This window comes from Rhamphochromis longiceps, linkage group LG19 (genome assembly GCF_057381845.1).
Source record: "Rhamphochromis longiceps isolate RC_006_pf linkage group LG19, R_longiceps_female_GT1.1, whole genome shotgun sequence".
NCBI classification, from domain to species: Eukaryota; Metazoa; Chordata; class Actinopteri; order Cichliformes; family Cichlidae; genus Rhamphochromis; species Rhamphochromis longiceps.
Window position 1 is genome coordinate 30,387,817 of NC_140575.1, and position 17,510 is coordinate 30,405,326.

General features: G+C 41.4%; 3 protein-coding genes across 8 annotated transcripts; 2 read left to right on the forward strand and 1 right to left on the reverse strand.

Moving 5' to 3' along the window:
* The first annotated feature begins 1,285 nt into the window (after positions 1–1,285).
* LOC146647077 (protein FAM181A-like) lies at positions 1,286–2,961 on the forward strand. Its single transcript, XM_085391021.1, has 2 exons — positions 1,286–1,618; positions 1,709–2,961. Exon 2 carries the CDS (start codon positions 1,764–1,766, stop codon positions 2,535–2,537), a length of 774 nt encoding a protein of 257 aa, XP_085247147.1. The 5' UTR covers positions 1,286–1,618; positions 1,709–1,763; the 3' UTR covers positions 2,538–2,961.
* A 119-nt stretch (positions 2,962–3,080) lies between these two features.
* LOC146647078 (ankyrin repeat and SOCS box protein 2-like) lies at positions 3,081–15,885 on the reverse strand. 6 transcript variants are annotated; one of them, XM_085391010.1, is made up of 9 exons: positions 15,773–15,884; positions 9,205–9,348; positions 8,602–8,804; positions 5,438–5,604; positions 5,127–5,282; positions 4,803–5,048; positions 4,545–4,716; positions 3,735–4,338; positions 3,081–3,647 (listed from the first exon to the last, which is right to left on the reverse strand). In XM_085391010.1, exons 3-9 carry the CDS (start codon positions 8,721–8,723, stop codon positions 3,231–3,233), a joined length of 1,884 nt encoding a protein of 627 aa, XP_085247136.1. In that variant the 5' UTR covers positions 8,724–8,804; positions 9,205–9,348; positions 15,773–15,884; the 3' UTR covers positions 3,081–3,230. The 6 variants fall into 6 exon arrangements, with proteins under 6 accessions (XP_085247136.1, XP_085247137.1, XP_085247138.1 ...); XM_085391011.1 differs by lacking the exon at positions 9,205–9,348 and having other exon boundaries at positions 15,773–15,885; XM_085391012.1 differs by lacking the exons at positions 8,602–8,804; positions 9,205–9,348; positions 15,773–15,884 and adding an exon at positions 5,988–8,507 and having other exon boundaries at positions 3,081–3,361; positions 3,494–3,647; positions 5,438–5,625.
* On the forward strand, positions 12,125–17,296 carry ccdc197 (coiled-coil domain containing 197). The gene is made up of 9 exons (XM_085391016.1): positions 12,125–14,681; positions 14,785–14,824; positions 15,080–15,256; positions 15,357–15,514; positions 15,603–15,685; positions 15,768–15,940; positions 16,033–16,143; positions 16,235–16,351; positions 17,101–17,296. Exons 1-9 carry the CDS (start codon positions 14,578–14,580, stop codon positions 17,284–17,286), a joined length of 1,149 nt encoding a protein of 382 aa, XP_085247142.1. The 5' UTR covers positions 12,125–14,577; the 3' UTR covers positions 17,287–17,296.
* The last annotated feature ends 214 nt before the right edge of the window (positions 17,297–17,510 follow it).

A 17,510-nucleotide genomic window follows, 5' to 3' on the forward strand; every position in this document is an offset into this window, starting at 1 on the left:
TTGCATGCGCAGCAAATACATACAAATTAGGTGTATATCTTTGGCAGGAGTTAAAACGACCTCTTTGTTTCTGTTTTTCTATGATGGACAGCAGACACACTGATGCCACACCTTTTGCACCCATATAAACTGTATAAAGTGAACATAAATGTGCCAAGAGGTTCGTTTTCCTCCCACTCAGAACTTCTGTAAATAATAAATAAATAAATAAATAAATAAATTCAGCCACCACCCAGTATTTATGGATGCCACTATGCTTCCTCTTTCTCTTTCTCATTCTTCCTCACTTCAAAAGCACAGGAGTGGGGTGACAGGCCATGGGGAGGGGGGTCCGCATTGTTAATTGGCCTTTTCAGCTGAACAGAGAGGTGAAGGGAGGAAGAAGAGATGAGGACAATAGAGTCCCACTGCCTCTTCAGAACAAGAGGGATGCGCCGTTAAAAAGATAGACCGGCCGATGCACACAGACCTGCAGCAGGGCTCTCCTCACACAACCCCAAACTAAGCGAATGAGGCAATTAATCATGTGGCCCGCAGCTAACCGAGTAAACGGTCTGTAGCCTCGATATAGACTGCGGATAGTTAAAAAAATTCTCTCCTGGCTCCATAGCATAGGGCTGTGTCAGGATTTGAGGCATGAGGTGTTACCAGACAAACAGTTCCCTCACATCTCATTCCACTGCTGCCGCGGTTCAGTGGAACGATAGGTACTCTTTTTCCACTTCAATAAGGGGATGAAGCTCAATTAGCATTTCACAAGTCCCATTTCCCTCCTCTATTGCAACCTTCCCCGCCGAGCCCATGCTTTCTCTGGGGATTGTCCTGTTTTGGGCCCTTGTTGCCGTTGGCAGGGTGACAGTATTCGAGTGTGCAAACTTGTGCTATTGTCCGCGGGCCAGAGGGAGCCATGGAGACCCCATAATATGACACAGGAAAATGTTTGCTGATGGCAATTCTATGGGCTTTGTCCGACTCTTTCTCCTTCATGACGACTCGATTTAAGTCTCTAAATGTTTGACTACAAATGCAGGAGTGCTATCCAGCTCCTTTCCCTTTGTCCCGCGAGGTTTGAATGAGTAATTCAGCCTTTGTGTCGCTCGATTGAGGGGGCAAACAGAAAGACAAGATTCTTGAGCCTTCAAGACCCTTTCCATGGTTATGCACTCTTCAGATCCCACCACCCCTCACCAAATCCTACAGCTGACATCACTCTTGGGGAGGGAATAACGGGCTTATGTGTTAGAAACTCAACTTTAACCGCTCTGATGTCAGGTTATAATGCACGCATGCTCGACAAGAATTCGCACTAGTTTTTTAAACGCACATTTACCATTTTCGGAGTAGAAATCATCTTGTAGGAGAAATATTGCATCCCCTCAGCGGCTTTCCCCCCTCCAGATCTCCATGACAACAATTTGCGATGGTGAAGAATTTGATACCAGGGCGCTTGGAGGCTGATTGGGGTGCATTGTAAGAGGCCTGGGGTCGCTGATTGGTTCAAGGGAAGCACCATAACTACAAGGAGTTTATATTCATTCAACTTGTTGAAGTGCTCCTATACTGCAGCCTGGGAGAAGTCTGAGGTTAGACTGAGAGAATCCGGACTGATCCAGCAGTGGTGAGTAAAAGGTTACTAATCTCTAATATCCAGCATCCCGCTCATTTGAGGCTTGATTGCGTGACTCGTGTGTTTCTCATTTCTCTTTAGATCCTGACGGTGGATTGCATATTTTAACATGGACTGAACAAACCCTCGATACAATATGGCAAATGCAGACAGTGAGGTCAAAACTTTACTAAATTTTGTAAATTTGGCATCCAGCGACATCAAGGCGGCCCTAGATAAGTCCGCTCCGTGCAGGCGCTCCGTGGATCACCGGAAATATCTCCAGAAACAACTGAAGCGCTTCTCTCAAAAATACTCCAGAGTCCCAAGATGCCACACACACAGGTCTGCGGAGTATAGGTGCGCCAAACCGATGGGGTCTGTCCATCAGAGTGTGGCAGAAAAGGCCAGCTCTGGTGCGCAGGATGTGGATCAACTGGGGAGCTCTGTGGAGCAGGTGCCTATGAGGAAACGCCAGCTACCGGCCTCATTTTGGGAGGAACCTAAGTTGACCCCAACCAAGAGGGAGCACTCATATTTAGGAATGAAAAGGAGCCATGCAGGCACATCGGAGGGGACTGAGAATGAAAAGAGGAAACGAAGTTGTGATGATGATGCAAAGACCGCAATATCTGCGTGCAGCCGGCGCAGCTCGGCGGATAAAGAGACGCTGAAACTGGACGTGACCTCTCACCACTGCGTGAGTGTGTGCGGCTGTTGCCCTTTCCAGTACCACGGACACCAGATCCTTCACAATCACATTTTTGTCCCTCATCCGCCCCTGGGATTGTGGAGCAAAGCAGCAGGGACTGAGACGGAGAGATCCGAGCATCCTTATGGACAGAAAATTCACACGCACGTTGTTGTCAAACCCATACCGACCAAGCCCACCGCTCAGTCACCAATCTTCAGTGTGTTTGGATTCATTTAATTAACTCACTAAATGAACCCATCACACAAAACGCGTGTAAATAGGACTAATGACTTTCAGCGTTTCTCTTTCAGCATTTTAAATCGAGATACTTCCTCCAGCACTTATTGAAATGCTTCATCTATTTTTGTCTTTTAAATCTAAAGGACTAAATTGCACTGAATAATTTCATCATCTTCACTTTCATGCCAGTCTTATGCCTGAAAATTGACAGTAAGGTAAAAAGGTTTCTACTTTTAGGTGTCTACAGAGGATGATTGTTCTTTTTTAAGTCAAAAAAAGTCATAGAATGAATCCAAACATCCTGTTTTAGTTTCCTCTTTTAAGTATGAGAATCGCCTTTCTTTGTCAAAGTAATGTTTGATAGGCACATTTGAAACAATGACTTTTATTTTTAAATAAATGATTCAACTTCCCTTAAAAACTCCTTTGGGCACAAGATCATTTTTACCTTTTGCTAAAGCTTTCTCCAAAGGGAAAACACACACACAAACACACACACATTTTGAAGGACAGATTAAAGAGGCTTATTGTCACTTCACATATATTATAAATAGATATTTATACACATAAAATTTCTTTGAGAGGAACATTTACACATTCAAGATATCAGACACGACTAAAAAAAGAACCACAAGAAGATAAATATAGTCTTATCTCTGAGGACTATATTGCGTGAGGTTCATTTTAAAGTCAGTCAACGTGGCTCAGGTATCTAATCAGTCTGTTTGGCAGAGGTACGCTTGTGATGGATCTCAGTCTGTGTCCCCCCATCTGGGTCCGAATCTTTAATCTACAGAGGTGCAGCAGTGGACATGGTGACACTAAAGACAAGACAAAAAGGAAAGATGAAGAGGCTTGTCGCTTGCTTCCTTGTGGACCACATTTGCATTCAACGGATGTGTGAGGACATGAAAGAAAAGAGTGAAAGAGACATGTTTCCATCTGATACTTACACAACTTCCTCTTGACAACGTGCCATTCTTCACGGCTGTCCAGCAGTTCAGTGAGCTTGCTGCACAGCTGAACATGGCCAACATACTCTAGCAGCAAGTCTATAATTGGCCCTGCCCATTTACTCATTACTGGCGTTGAGATCCACTCGCAGAACTAAAGAAGAAAATCATATAAAGTTACATTACTGAAAAAGAACATGCATATTTTTGTTATGACCAACTTTTTGCTCTTTTTGCATACCTGTGTTATCCTCTCTGAAGGCTCATTGCAATTTAGAGGAAGCATGCTGCCATTCTGCAAAGCATATCCATTACTGCCAGCAGTTATTATATCGGATTGTCCTGCAGCTGGGTGAGGGGCACTGCCATAAGCACACGTAAAACAGGAGAGCGCATCACAGCCATTGTCCAGAAGGCACTTGAGTAGAGGCAGATTATTCTGACAAAGTGCAACAAGAGCTGGGAATGTGGTAGTACATGTTGGGATGCTTGCATTTAAATCAGCTCCTCTTTCTAGCAGTAAAGACACAGTGCTGACACAACCCTGACGCACAGCCATCAGCAGAGGGCTGACTGGATCCAGGCTTAGACTAGCACCGGCATTAAGCAACACCTCTGCTGTTTCGGTGCTGCCGTTAGCAATAGCAAAGTAGAGGGCCGTAGTGCGTCGATCGGCATACTTGATGGAGTGGCTGTGGGGCAGTGTGGCGTTTACATCTGCACCTGTCTTCAGTAGCACAGCTGCTACAGTGTGTCTGTTGTGCTCTGCTGCCAGGTGGAGGGGGCTGATCCAACTGTGCCGGAGCATGGCTCGACTTGTCACCGAGACGAGCAGAGATACAATCCTGAAAACAAAGCAAAAGAATGTTAATGTAAAGTTAACACAACAAATACAGAGAAGTTAGAGCTTACAGCGCCACTTACAACATCCGCTCCATTGCATATTTTAACAATAAGTTTAGGATATGAATACAAATTTTACACACTAATCATTTTTTTAAATTATTATTATAATTTCATCCATTTTGCAAGTGTTAGTATTTGAACTTACTTGTCATGTCCATACTGGGCAGCGATGTGCAAAGGCAGCAGTCCTGAGCTTGTCGGTTTGTTGGCATCTGCATTTTTAGTCAACAGAAGGGCCGCAATTTCCATGTGGCCATTTTTACTCGCTTCATGCAGCGCCGTAACCCCATCGCATGTCTGCGTGTTGACATCTGCACCTAAAATAAACAAAAAACAATCATCATTCTTTTATAACATAATTTCATTGAAATCATAAACATGAAACCCTGGAATTTTTTTGTACCTTTCTCAATAAGGTAACACAGTGTCCTCATCTGTCCTTGCTGAGCTGCTACAACCAGTGGAGCGATGGTGTAGGTATTAGATGGATTAATTATAGCCCCAGCTCTTAACAGTATCTCACAGATCTCTGTGTTGTTTCTCGATACAGCCTCATGAAGGGCTGTCCAGCCCTGGGCACACCGCTGGTTCACAGTGGCCCCATAAGAGAGAAGAAGGTTCACCATGTCTATGTTCTCAAGCTCGCATGCTGGACAGACACAAAAAGACACGAGTCAGCCTGGCTTCATATAAGCTGTTGTAAGAAATTCTTAGCCCACAGCTGTACCTTTGTACAAAGGTGTTTCTTTGCTCTTGCTGCTGATGTCAGGGTCAGCACCTGCTTCCAAAAGACACTGCACACAGGCCAAGTGTTCACAAGACACCGCAAGCAGCAAGGCCGTCTGCTCCTGCAATGTGCGCTTGTCTACTGAGCCTGGAAGGGCTAGAACAGAAAATACACGTTAAACAAAACAAGCACACATGACATTTTAAAAGTCCTCCCGCAATAGATTTACGTTTCTTTTCTTAACATGTGATTCATTCAAGGGTGACAAATTACATTTCTGGGATAATTCTTTGAGACTTTCAATCACCTACCCCTTAAAAGGGTCTTCAAGCACTCATCCTGTCCACAGTAGGCAGCATCATGCAAAGGTATCCATCCATCATTGTTCTCCTTCAGCACCCAGTGAGAAGAGGCTGTCAGATTTTTGACAGTTTCCACATCTCCTCTTTTGATGGCACAGACCACAGGATCAACATCCCTTGAAAGGAGAGAAAACCCCCTAAAACATTAAGTAGTCTGAATACAATCAAGTGTATTTTTAGAAAGACACCAGATCCTTATGGGAAAGGCAGCACTGACCCTAAAATCTGTACATTCGGTGATTATCATCATAATAAGCTGATTTTGCTCTCAGTAATCCAGGATGTGTGATTTTTATTTTTGCTATTTATGCAGAAGTTGCACACAAGAGCCACCAGCACCCTCACTCTGAAACACAAACACACACACACACACACACACACACACACACACACACACACACACACACACACACACACACACACACACACACACACACACACACACACACACACGAACACAGGCAGCCTCAAATAGTCCACACAACAATAAAAGACTCACTCCGGCTCTGACGCGCCGTCGCTCTCATTGTCTCCTCTCCTATCCCCTCGCAGTCGCGACACAGCTTTATTACCGGCATAACGGAACTGAGACAAATAGTCAGAGTAACTGAATTTCGTCATTACTGAAGGTAGATTTCGCTTTTTTCCTTCCCAGGTCGTCGGCGTCGGCGGAGCAGCGCGCAGAGCCGAGCGGGGCTCAGCTGTGGTCTCTCAGATTATTTTGGGACTGTATTGTCAGGCGGCAGGATGACGGACTTATCCATATATGTCAGAAGACTCGGACGTTTAAAGATAAGAGAAACAGCCCTGGAGATAATGCAGTGTAAGGCCAGCTCTTTTCGTCTTTACTGGCTGGTTTCCAAGTTAGATAACGAGACTGATATGTGACAACTGCAGAAGATAAACAGAGACCCCCACAACGAACCATTAATCACTGCTCCATTTTGAAAAGCCTGTGCACATTGACTGTATTATAAGCGATAGGCGGTGGCCTAATGTCACTAAAAAAAGGGAAGCAATACATAAATAAAAAAATAAAAATAAAAATACTTTTTTTGATAAACAGACTCCAAACGTCAACACATATATCTGTTGAATGTAACCCTCCACCACCCTAAATTCCCAGAAAAATACCGAGGATGTGACCTCTGCGTCCTTCGTGGCAGCTAGAGGCGTGGCCTGCGTAATAGCTTCACTCCAGCGACGAAGACACTGTTGTAGCTCAGGTAGCTTGTTTATCAGAAGATACCAGTGTATTAAATGATGCCAAAGATCATATTTTCCTTCTTATGTCTTCGAGATTTTTACAACTTAAGTCCTGTTGGGGGCACCGATGAGCCAAGTGTCTTTAAGTGGTGTTTTTGCTCAACCATGTGAAGATGGGTGACAGATTAGAGGAAAAAATAGAACTCTTGACCGTATAATGAGGGGGTCCAGTGGCCCTGTTATGTTGTGGGATGGAGGCATTTTGTGGGCGCTGTTTGGGTTCACATGTCCTCTTGGAGGGAAGGGTGACTGCAAATGAATTCAAAATGAGTTCTGAGTAAACATCTTTATCCGCTTATGAGGGTGCCCTCTGGGTATCACGAGCTCTCAGCCTAAATATACACTTATGGGAGATTTTAGATAAAGTCTTTGAGGGAACATCTTTAGTCAGAATGGCGATCCATCACAGAGGAGAACAAATGCTAAACACAGTGGCGGTGTATGGGTGTCAGATGTTGACACACACACACACACACACACACACACACACACACACACACACACACACACACACACACACACACACACACACACACACACACACACACGGCAATGTTATGCTTAACTATGAAAATGAAGCTATGAATCTATGTAAATCTAAATCAGTTTGCATACATTTCCATAACAGAATGCTGAATGTTGGATATAAAACTGTGTTTGTAATTCCGTTTTTATTGCCGTTTTTTTTTATCACTGGATTTTTAAAATCTTTTTTGTATCACTTCAAAAATGAGAAAATATATTGCAAAGAGCCAGGAAAAAAAAAACACCCAAACCAAAAAGGAAACCATTTAATAATTAAATATCCAAATCAACCACAGAGACTACATATTTACTTAACTCTTACTGATCTGCATGTCCAGTCAATAAAATGCAGTAAAATAAAGATGCAAATGTATATTTTGGACATTTTCTTTCCTCCCCTGCTTGAAGAAAAATATGCTATTGAAGCAAAAATCTCAAAAGTGACCAGTCCATGAATAAAATCCACGTTATTATTCATCTGATTTGTTTTTCAGCCTCATACTTTGTCAGCCAACCATATGAAACAATGCGTAACAAAGCTTTCATCTATGATTCTACAGGCACCACATATTGATTAGTGCCTGTTTATGGCCTCACTGCAGCTCAGAACTCATTTGCTTATTTTGACTCACATGTTTGAGCATGTGGTTTGTGAGTGTCATCTAACCACTAAATCTCATTTAACAGGTTTCAGTTTCTCCACAAGAGCGAAAGGTTTTGCCACTGAACTTCAGAGACTCTCAAGGAAGTAAATCTCGGTGTACTGAATATTTGTGTTTTAACAAGTTGCTTCCCCATACAGTAAAAACAGTCTTGTAGGGACAGAAAGACTTCCTTAACGCCACCTGTGAGCACTACACATTAATGGTGCTGTTTTATTTGTGTCTTTAAGGTTTAGACATCTTAACATTTGCATCACATGTATGGTAAAATAACTATAAAACGTGATGATTTCACCTCCACCTACTACTCAAATACATCCTTTTAATTAATGTTGTTTTCATTGAGCCGCCACAAAATAGCCCATTGAGGCTCTTCACCATCAGAAAACTTGTAGTAACTCTGCTTTTTTAACAAGCAACACTAAGGCAGTCAGCACAGACCGGCGCTTTTCTTTTCATGTCTCTTGTTTTCATCTTGACGGCTATTTAGATATACTGATACGTCACTGGGGCATTTCACGCCGTGCCATGCTCAAAAATGTCATGAATAACTATCTCTAATGTTTCACTGAAAAACAATTAGGAATAGCATTTGCGGTATTTGGTGACAAGATAATGTTAAATTGTTAAGCGTTAAGAAGTGATAGCATCTTTTCTTACCTGAGCAGGTTTGTTGTGGTGTTTTGTGAAGTGTGGAAAGTCAGGGAGCATCCAGCCAGCCTGTCTTTGATGTCGCTGTTTAGTCTCTGGTAAAGAGACCCAGCTTTTTGGACTGCAATCATCACAGGAGGAGATTTGTTGTCCAGTCTTAAGTGCAGAACACCTCAAAAAGTGCTGTTGTCTTTTTCATAGATGAGTAAACACTATTCACAATAGAAGTTGGAAAATAGAAGTTAGAACATCAACAGCAGCAATAAAATCACAGGCACAGTATAATACACACATCCCACGTGAATTAGTGACCTAACTCATATAAAAGAGCTGAAATCTGCAAAGGCAGAAATCAGAGAGCAGCGACTCAGGCAGTGAGGGGGGATGCCTTTTAAGGACATGTTCAGCAGTGTTATGTTCCACTTGGTACTGCTGTTCCAGAGAAGGTGCTGGTGTGTGTAGTGTTGTTAGTGAGTTATGCAACAGGAGGATAACAAAAAAACATGAAGCTGAGATTACAGGGCATGATTAATTTTACAAAACAATGACAGAGACAATTAGAATTAAATTGGATAGAAAAAATCCCCCCAAAAAACAGCTTGATAGACTCACCAGATGACATTGTTCTTTCTCCTTATGCACAAAATATGAGTTACTTTGTAGAACAAATATGCTAATCCTAATCAGACGGTCTGAAGGATTCTGTCATAACATGCGTCACCTCTTGCTGCGACTGTGTGAAGTGCAAAAATGAGTCTGAAGAACAAGCAGAATGACAACAGATTGTTTCACAATTACTTCTTCCGAAATGTTTTTAAAAAGTGCTTCCTCTATTGAAACTGGAAGTGGCCTCATAGTTTTATGACGACGAACGAGTCCTTCGACATATTTATTTTCAACCACGCAAACGGGCTCTATTGCAAATTCCTGGGTAATCTGCGATCTTTCCCCAACAAAGTCAAACCAAAACATATGAAAACACATGTATGTCTCAAACACCTGCAAAAAAAAGCACCGTCCTGTCACGACATACTAACATGTCAGGACAGGAAACAAACAGGCATATTCAGTACCAGTAAATCAGTGACTCTGACAGTTTCTTCAAGCTTTTATGATAACATTCATGAGGTTTTCTTTCCCTGTGATATACCAGTGCATTTGCTCTTTTAAAAAAATTAATTATTAATTAATTATTATTTTTAACCAACATCCATATAGGACATGGACATAGAACAAGTAAAACAAGACAAGTTGAAACAGACAGGATAAAAGAGGGATAGCAATAAAAAGTAAACCCAAAATCAACCTGATTTATATGTGTGTACACACAAATGCACACAAGTCCACCTGAATAAAGAGACATGTCTGCACACATACCTACACACACACATATACAGATACATACACATATTCAAGGGAGGAAGAAAAACAAAAACAGGAAAAAAACATACATGCATGCACAGCTATACATGTACATAGTGACATATGTAGATGCACTTAAGTACTGATGGGCATTTTGATTTCAATTTTACAAAACAGATAGAGCAGTTCTGATGGCGGGATTCTTAGGAGGGAGAGAGAAAGTGGGAGAAAGATGGAAAAGAGACAAAAAAACAGCACATAGAAGTATGTAGGGTGTATGTAGAGCCTATTGTGACTTCCCTAGATTGTAATGTTGAGTATTTTTCTTGGGCTGTAGTCTGTCATCCCGGAGTTTCTCCCAAACCTTATCGGAGGAGGCCAGACCAGAGCATGGCTGCCAGGCAAAAACAGCCCCCCCACCCCCCCAAATTATATGGCAGTCAATGGTATTCTAGGTTTACATTGCTAGTTGTTGGATGTAGCTATTATGGAGCTTCCTTGCAGAGTTGTCAGGGACTTTTCAGCTGTAACTACAATTATAACAGTGATGGGGGTGGTTTGTTTATAATTATTAGTGGCTCTGCTCCAGTTCCAGATTTTTATTGGAGTGAACTCATTTTCGTGTCAAACCACTATTACCATTCAGTTGGTGCCCTTGTGTGTAACCTGTAGAAGATGAAGGTCTAACAAGAAGTGTGTAGGTCCTCTTGTGAGTGTGTGAGAAGTAATTCAATTCAATTCAATTTTATTTATATAGCGCCAAATCACAACAAAAGTCGCCTCAAGGTGCTTCATAGATACAGAGACAACCCCAACAATCATATGACCCCCTATGAGCAAGCACTTTGGCAACAGTGGGAAGGAAAAACTCCCTTTTAACAGGAAGAAACCTCCGGCAGAACCAGGCTCAGGGAGGGGCGGGGCCATCTGCTGCGACCGGTTGGGGTGAGAGAAGGAAGACAGGATAAAGACATGCTGTGGAAGAGAGACAGAGGTTAATAACAGATATGATTCAATGCAGAGAGGTCTGTTAATACATAGTGAGTGAGAAAGGTGACTGGAAAGGAAAAACTCAATGCATCATGGGAATCCCCGGCAGCCTACGTCTATTGCAGCATAACTAAGGGAGGATTCAGGATCACCTGGTCCAGCCCTAACTATATGCTTTAGTTAGGGCTGGACCAGGTGGACCAATGTTAGTTAAGTAACATTTCCAAGATATAGGCTGAGCCCCTCGGAAGCAAACAGGGATCTGAACAGGGAGTTTTCGTGAAACGGCTTTTCAACTGATGTCCACGCTGTTCGTTTGTTAACAAAAGAAAAGTCTATTTATGGTACATCTCACATTAATCAGCCACGTGTCATTGGAAAAACATAGACTGATATCAGTGATGTTGTGTATCACTGCATTCAAAGACTATGTGTAGATAGATATCTAAGCTTCAAATGCCTGCAAAGAACAAGAAACAACCAACGTCCTGTAAAAACAAGTCAGGACAGGAACAACACAGATGTGTTCAGTACCAGGGAATCTGTACCTCTGACAGTTTCCACGAAGCTGAACATTACAGTTACTCTTATGTTGTAACTATCATGTTGTAACAGGGAATCCCGGAGTGTTTTTTGTATATTTAAAAGTGCCTTTGTTCTAGAGCATGACAGGAGTCACAGAAGTGGCACAAAGTTGAGAACAACAGAGGTTAAGCGGTGCAACAGGATGGATGCCAAGGAGATTCGCCCTGGACTCATCTGTGGAACTGGTGTCGGATATAGTGGAGGAGTTGGGCCCAGTAAGAAGGCCTTTCCAAGCAAGCAAGACATAACTGGTGAAAACAGTGATTTCTGTAAGGGTTAGAGCAGCTGTTCAAGACTGTTGGACCTGTAAATACAATGTAAAAGTCAGACTTCTAGCTTGGTTTTAGCTTATTTTTTATATGCCCTGGGCTTGTTTTATTATAAATAAATGTTACGTTCTACTCTTGAGTTTTGGACTCCTTGACTAGTTCAAGGTTCAAGGTTCAGGTTCAAGGTTCTTTATTATTTGTCAAATGCATAGTTATACAAGTATAACACACAGTGAAATGTAGCCTGACACGCTCCTCGACATGTGCAAAAATTGGGGGGGGGGGGGGGTAGAGGAAGAACATTATATATATATATATATATACACATATAGTATATACACTGGGTGAATGTGCAGTAGTAGCAGCAAGCAGGTGAATTCTGTACATTAATATGAATAGATATCTGACTGCCCTTTTATTTTTTAGCTGCTCTCCATCTTATGGAAAAGGTTCTTCCTCTTGCTTCTCCTTTTCCCTTGTTACAACAAACTACAACTTTGAATTCTTATCAATTTTAAATATTTTTTAAAAGCAGTAGGTTAATAACAACACACACTCAGAAATGTTACGGCTGAAATGAAATTTAATTACATGTAAACTTTACCTGTAATTTTGTTACATAAGTGCAATATAGATGTTACATTTTATGAAATTTGTTCCAATAAATGAACTTCATTGGTATAAATTCAAGCACATTTTTCTTTAATGATTCATTATTTGAATAAATAAACCTTTGATTTTGTATATTTCAATTATATTTTACTCAAAATTATTGTTTCATATTATAAAAGGTGAAGAATCTTTTTTTTAGTGAACGTCTTTAACCAAGTGTCTGTTTTCTCAGTAAACACACAGTTACAAAACTGGACTTTCAGTTAACACAATAAGCATGTGACACACAAACGCACAGGACTCACAAACATACTGCTGGACCAGTAACACAGCAACGCAAGTCCTTAATGTATTTTTATGTAGAAAACAATTAATGTGAATTTTGTGGTTTTAAAAACAATTATGAAGATAATGCGTGGTGGCATCAGGAAGTAAAATTAGTAAAATGTTTTACAGGAATGTAGTCGAGCAAGACTCGGCTCACTCATACTTGTTTTCTTTGAAAGCTTGCTGCCTTCTAACGCCAAGACAAGCTAGACAGCAGCTGCAGTCAGTCAAAGGTATCCTCAAACTCAGCATTGTGACGTATAAAGTGCAGTAGTCCAAACAACATACCAGCAGCTATTCCAGAGTTTTCCCACTCTTGTGAGACGCAAGGACAGTCCTGATGTCCTCTTATTTGTTACCTGTATGTGTTTTGAGAGTATATTAAATTGTCACTATGGTCTCCCGAGAGGAGCCTTTGATAAGAACAAGTAAAATGTCACAACTGCATCTCAAATGTTTTGGCTTGGCATCAAATCAATACAGGTCACAACGTCATCTACAAGCATCATCGTCCACGAGACTCCTGCCTGAGCTCATCTATCAACCTGTCCAACACTATTGCACACAAGACGGAGCTCAGGGCTGATCCCTGATGTAATCCCACCTCCACCTTGAACCCATCTGTCACTTCTACAGCACACGTCACACTGCCCCTCTATTCTCATATTTATTCTGCACCACCTTCACATATTTCACTGCCATGCAGCGAGACTCTTCTGGATCAATTTACTTCATTTTTCATGGCATTGTATATCATTTTCTTTTTGCAAATTTTCTAATCAAATGAATTTTGTGACTATCATTGTGACTTTCCTTGAATGCTCTTTTGACCTTCCTTTGCAGAATGATGGTAGTGCATACTTTAGCACCATCTACTGAGGAGGAAGAGTTTCCTCATGTGCATTTTAAATGTGACATTAAATTTGACCAAATTTACTTTTTCCCTTTTTGTTTAAGGTGGAAATTTGAACTTCTTCAGTTACAAAAATGAAAGTAATTATTTAAAGTTGAAAACTTAGTATATTTTAACATTTAACACATGCTTAAAGGTTGGGAAGCAGGAGGATTTGCCGTTTCCCTTTCTTTTTAATTTAGGTTTTAATGAATTCATAGAGCTCAATGGAAGTCATGTCAAGCTGTTAAAATCCGAATAGCAGCAAATTTTTAATGCGAGCTCTTTGTGGAGGTATCTACAATCCTTCCAGGTGTTTGTTTATTAATTCATAGCAATATTTAAATGTCCGTAAAACATAATTACACTAAGTTTTTAATTCTCTTTAAGCTAATTGAAGTAAGAATAAAAAAGGAATGTAAAAAGGCAACAATAACTTTTACGGGTTTTTTGTAATTAAAGAATTTTACATTTCCCAGAAGCCTCTTTGTCTTTACTTTTTATCATTTCTGAGAACACAACAAGTAATTGCAAGTATGTGCATATGTTAAAGTATTGTTCTGTAATTATTCTTTTTTAAAAGCAACTAATTATAAGTAAAATGATCTTTAAAATGAACACACCGAAAGCTACAAGGACAACTCAGGTTTTCACAACATGTTTCAGGCTTTGCGGGAACCGGGACGGAGTGAGCACTCTTCGCGTTCTCTCGCTCTCACTCGGTCGGTAACCAAGCCGAGGCTTCCCTGCTTTTGCCATGACAACAAAGAAACGATCCCGGTACATTCCCTGTTGTTTGGCCCCTGGTCACTAGGTAACAGCAACGCGAATCCAAGAAAAAACATCCGGAAAAGATCCCCGATTGTTCTTCTGTTCGTTTAAACGAAGAACACCAGAAGACGCTTCTTTACGCATCAGAATTCCTGAGCGACAAATCCACTAAAAGACATGACGACGCATTCTCTTCCTTTTTTAGAGAACAGTCCTGGTCAAAAACTCCAGGTGGGAAATGGAGTAAACAACATTTTTGTGACACAGTCGCAGGACAGCAGGTAGGCCCGTGGTTTTGAGGAGCAGCAAGTTAGTCTGATGTCCCCATTCATACATGCCTTTACTGTCTTAGACTGTTACTGACAGTTTTCTCTTCACACACAGAAGGGAAGATGATGCCAATCACATACCAGTTTTAAAAGTGGTAAGATTTGTGCCTTCACAGAAAATAGTCTCACTTCCACAGGTTCTATTTCTTCTATTTCCTGCTTTATACCTTTAATTCTATTTGATTTTACTTCTCCTTTTAAACCACTTGGTAACTTTTCTTTTGAGGCATTTTTCATAAATGCACCCTGCAAAGGTTTCAGTATTAAAGCATCTGAGTCGTTCTGGTTGTGTGTGTGTGTGTGTGTGTGTGTGTGTGTGTGTGTGTGTGTGTGTGTGTGTGTGTGTGTAGCCTTCGAGCAGAGTCTTGGAGGCAGGAGTGACTACTTTGCAAAAGACCCTGGTTCTGAAGAAACAGGCAGAGCTGGATGAGGTGGAGAAGCGACTTGCACTTAAACGGCTGGATTTTAAAGCCTGCATGGAGGCCCTTGCTCAGCGAAGGTCTGAACTTGAAATAAAACTACAAGAGGTGAGCTGAGACCACCTTAAATGAGAAGCAGTAGTAGTTATCCATCATCTGAAAGAGACTGTCCTAATGTGGCTGGCTTTTATCTTTTCTTTTCATGCAGACTAAAGAAAAAGTAGGGAAATTTGAGAAGTTTGTAGCTGAGAATGAAGCAAAGCAACGCAGAGCGTTAAAGAGCTGTGAAGCTTCACGGGTGCAAAACATTTTTAAAAAGCAGCAGATAAAAGATTTGACAGAACAGCTTAAAGGATTCAGAGACAGGTGAGACCTTGAAATGTTGTTTTTCATTTAAAGATTTCTTTCATGAAGTTGTTTTTTAAGCCCGGCTTTGCCATGGTTTAATTTGCAGGAGGCAAGTTTTAAAGGAGAGAGTGGCAAAATACAAAATCTATGAGGATTATTTGATAAAAACACGAGATTATCTCCCCAGCAGTAAGTTCAAATGCTCATTATTGAGCCTTCAAATGAACTTGCTTTGTTTAGCCTGTTGAGTAAAGCACACAGTCCGTTTCAGATTACCTCGATGACGGGTCTGAATCTCTAGTCATGCCCATCATTCGGCGTCATGAGACCTTATCCATCACACACCAGGAGCTGCTGCAACGTTTGCAACGTATGGAGGCGGAGGTGGAGGAAGGCCAGCGGCAGCTGCAGAATATGAAGGAGGAACACAGCGTAAAGAAACTGGTCAGATATACAAATACGGATGTTAGATGTATCATGTCTTCATAGCAGTACTGTAGTTTATAGCGGTTGATGTGTTTTTGTATGTATTGCAGATGGCCAATAAAGAGCTGTCTGAACTGCAGAGTGAGTTAGAGACCCTCAAAGAGAAGAACAAGCAGGCAGAGGTTAACTTGCAGATGGAGCAAGACTTATCCAGAGAGAAGGTATGCCTTCCAGATTAGCTGGATGTGACCCTGCTCATTAATCTTGGGAACTTTGGATCAAATAATGTCATGTGTGCCCTTCATGTTTCAGGTTACAGAAGTGGGAAGACTGCTTATGGCCATCAGCAACCTTGCAGAACAGTGTTACCTACCAGAATACGGACCGCTGGAAAAGATGAACGCGCTGACAATGATGGACATGGTGAAGGTATTTACGTGCAGGATGAGATGATTGTTAGGGTCTGATAGGTCTATAGTATAAACCTATTTGCTGGAACGTTAAGGACAATCTGCTACACAGCAAAAAGCAAGACTCAAGGCACCAAAGTTCTCTGGTTACTCATGCATGAGGGAGACCTGGCTGGAGCCAAGCGTCGTTCCACCACTTGACCTCTGTCAGACTCTCAGCCAGGCTCCCCATAGCACTCCTTTTATTGTAGTTACATGAATATGCATAGGGTCATTAACATATAGCATCTTACATAGGTATACATGTGAACAAAGAATACTGTGTGTGTGTGTGTGTGTGTGTGTGTGTGTGTGTGTGTGTGTGTGTGTGTTACTGCTGATCAAAGGGTCATATAACATGAAGGCAAACATCCTTGGTCAGGAAGAGGGTAGACCCCCCCCCCCCCCGGTGAGGAAGTCCAGCAGTTCATCTAAACAGAAAAGCACTTAGACTAGAACAGACGTAGCTACGTTAATCCTACCATAAAACAATTAAGACAAGATGCGACCTCTTCCCATGCTCCCAGGATGTAGGTGTGCATTCTAGTGGAATACACACCAAGCCTCTGTAGCCTGTTAAAGATCACACAACCTATCACTACACAATTGATTATACACCTCTAAGCATATATGGTTAAATGTTTCCTAATACAAATGACAATAATAAAATCTAAACCCAACAGGGTCCATTTTTAGTTTACCCAAATCTTGACTGACCATTTCTTTCAGGAGTACATTCTGGACAAGGTAGACACGGAGAGGAGAGCGAGGAGGATGATGGAGTTGGGGAGTTTGATGACGAGCACAACCGCTGCGGCAAACAAAAGAGAGAGGGGGTCAATGAGAAGCTTTGGAAGTAAAACACAAATCAAAAGTTCAAGTAAAGTCAGCAGAAGGAGTGAGACATTTGGTTGATGTTGTAGTTTGAGTATTCATCACAGTGTTGTCTCTTATGGTTTGTTGAGAGTGGAGGTTCGTTCTTGAGGTGGGAAGAAGCATTTGCTACCACTTCGTAGCAAATGAAGTGTTACCAAAACCTTGAGAAAAAAAAGCTTGTAGGAGAACATAATGTTTTTTTTTCATTATTTGCCTTTATAACATTTGTTCAGTGTTTAAAAAATGTGTGCACCAACCTTTGC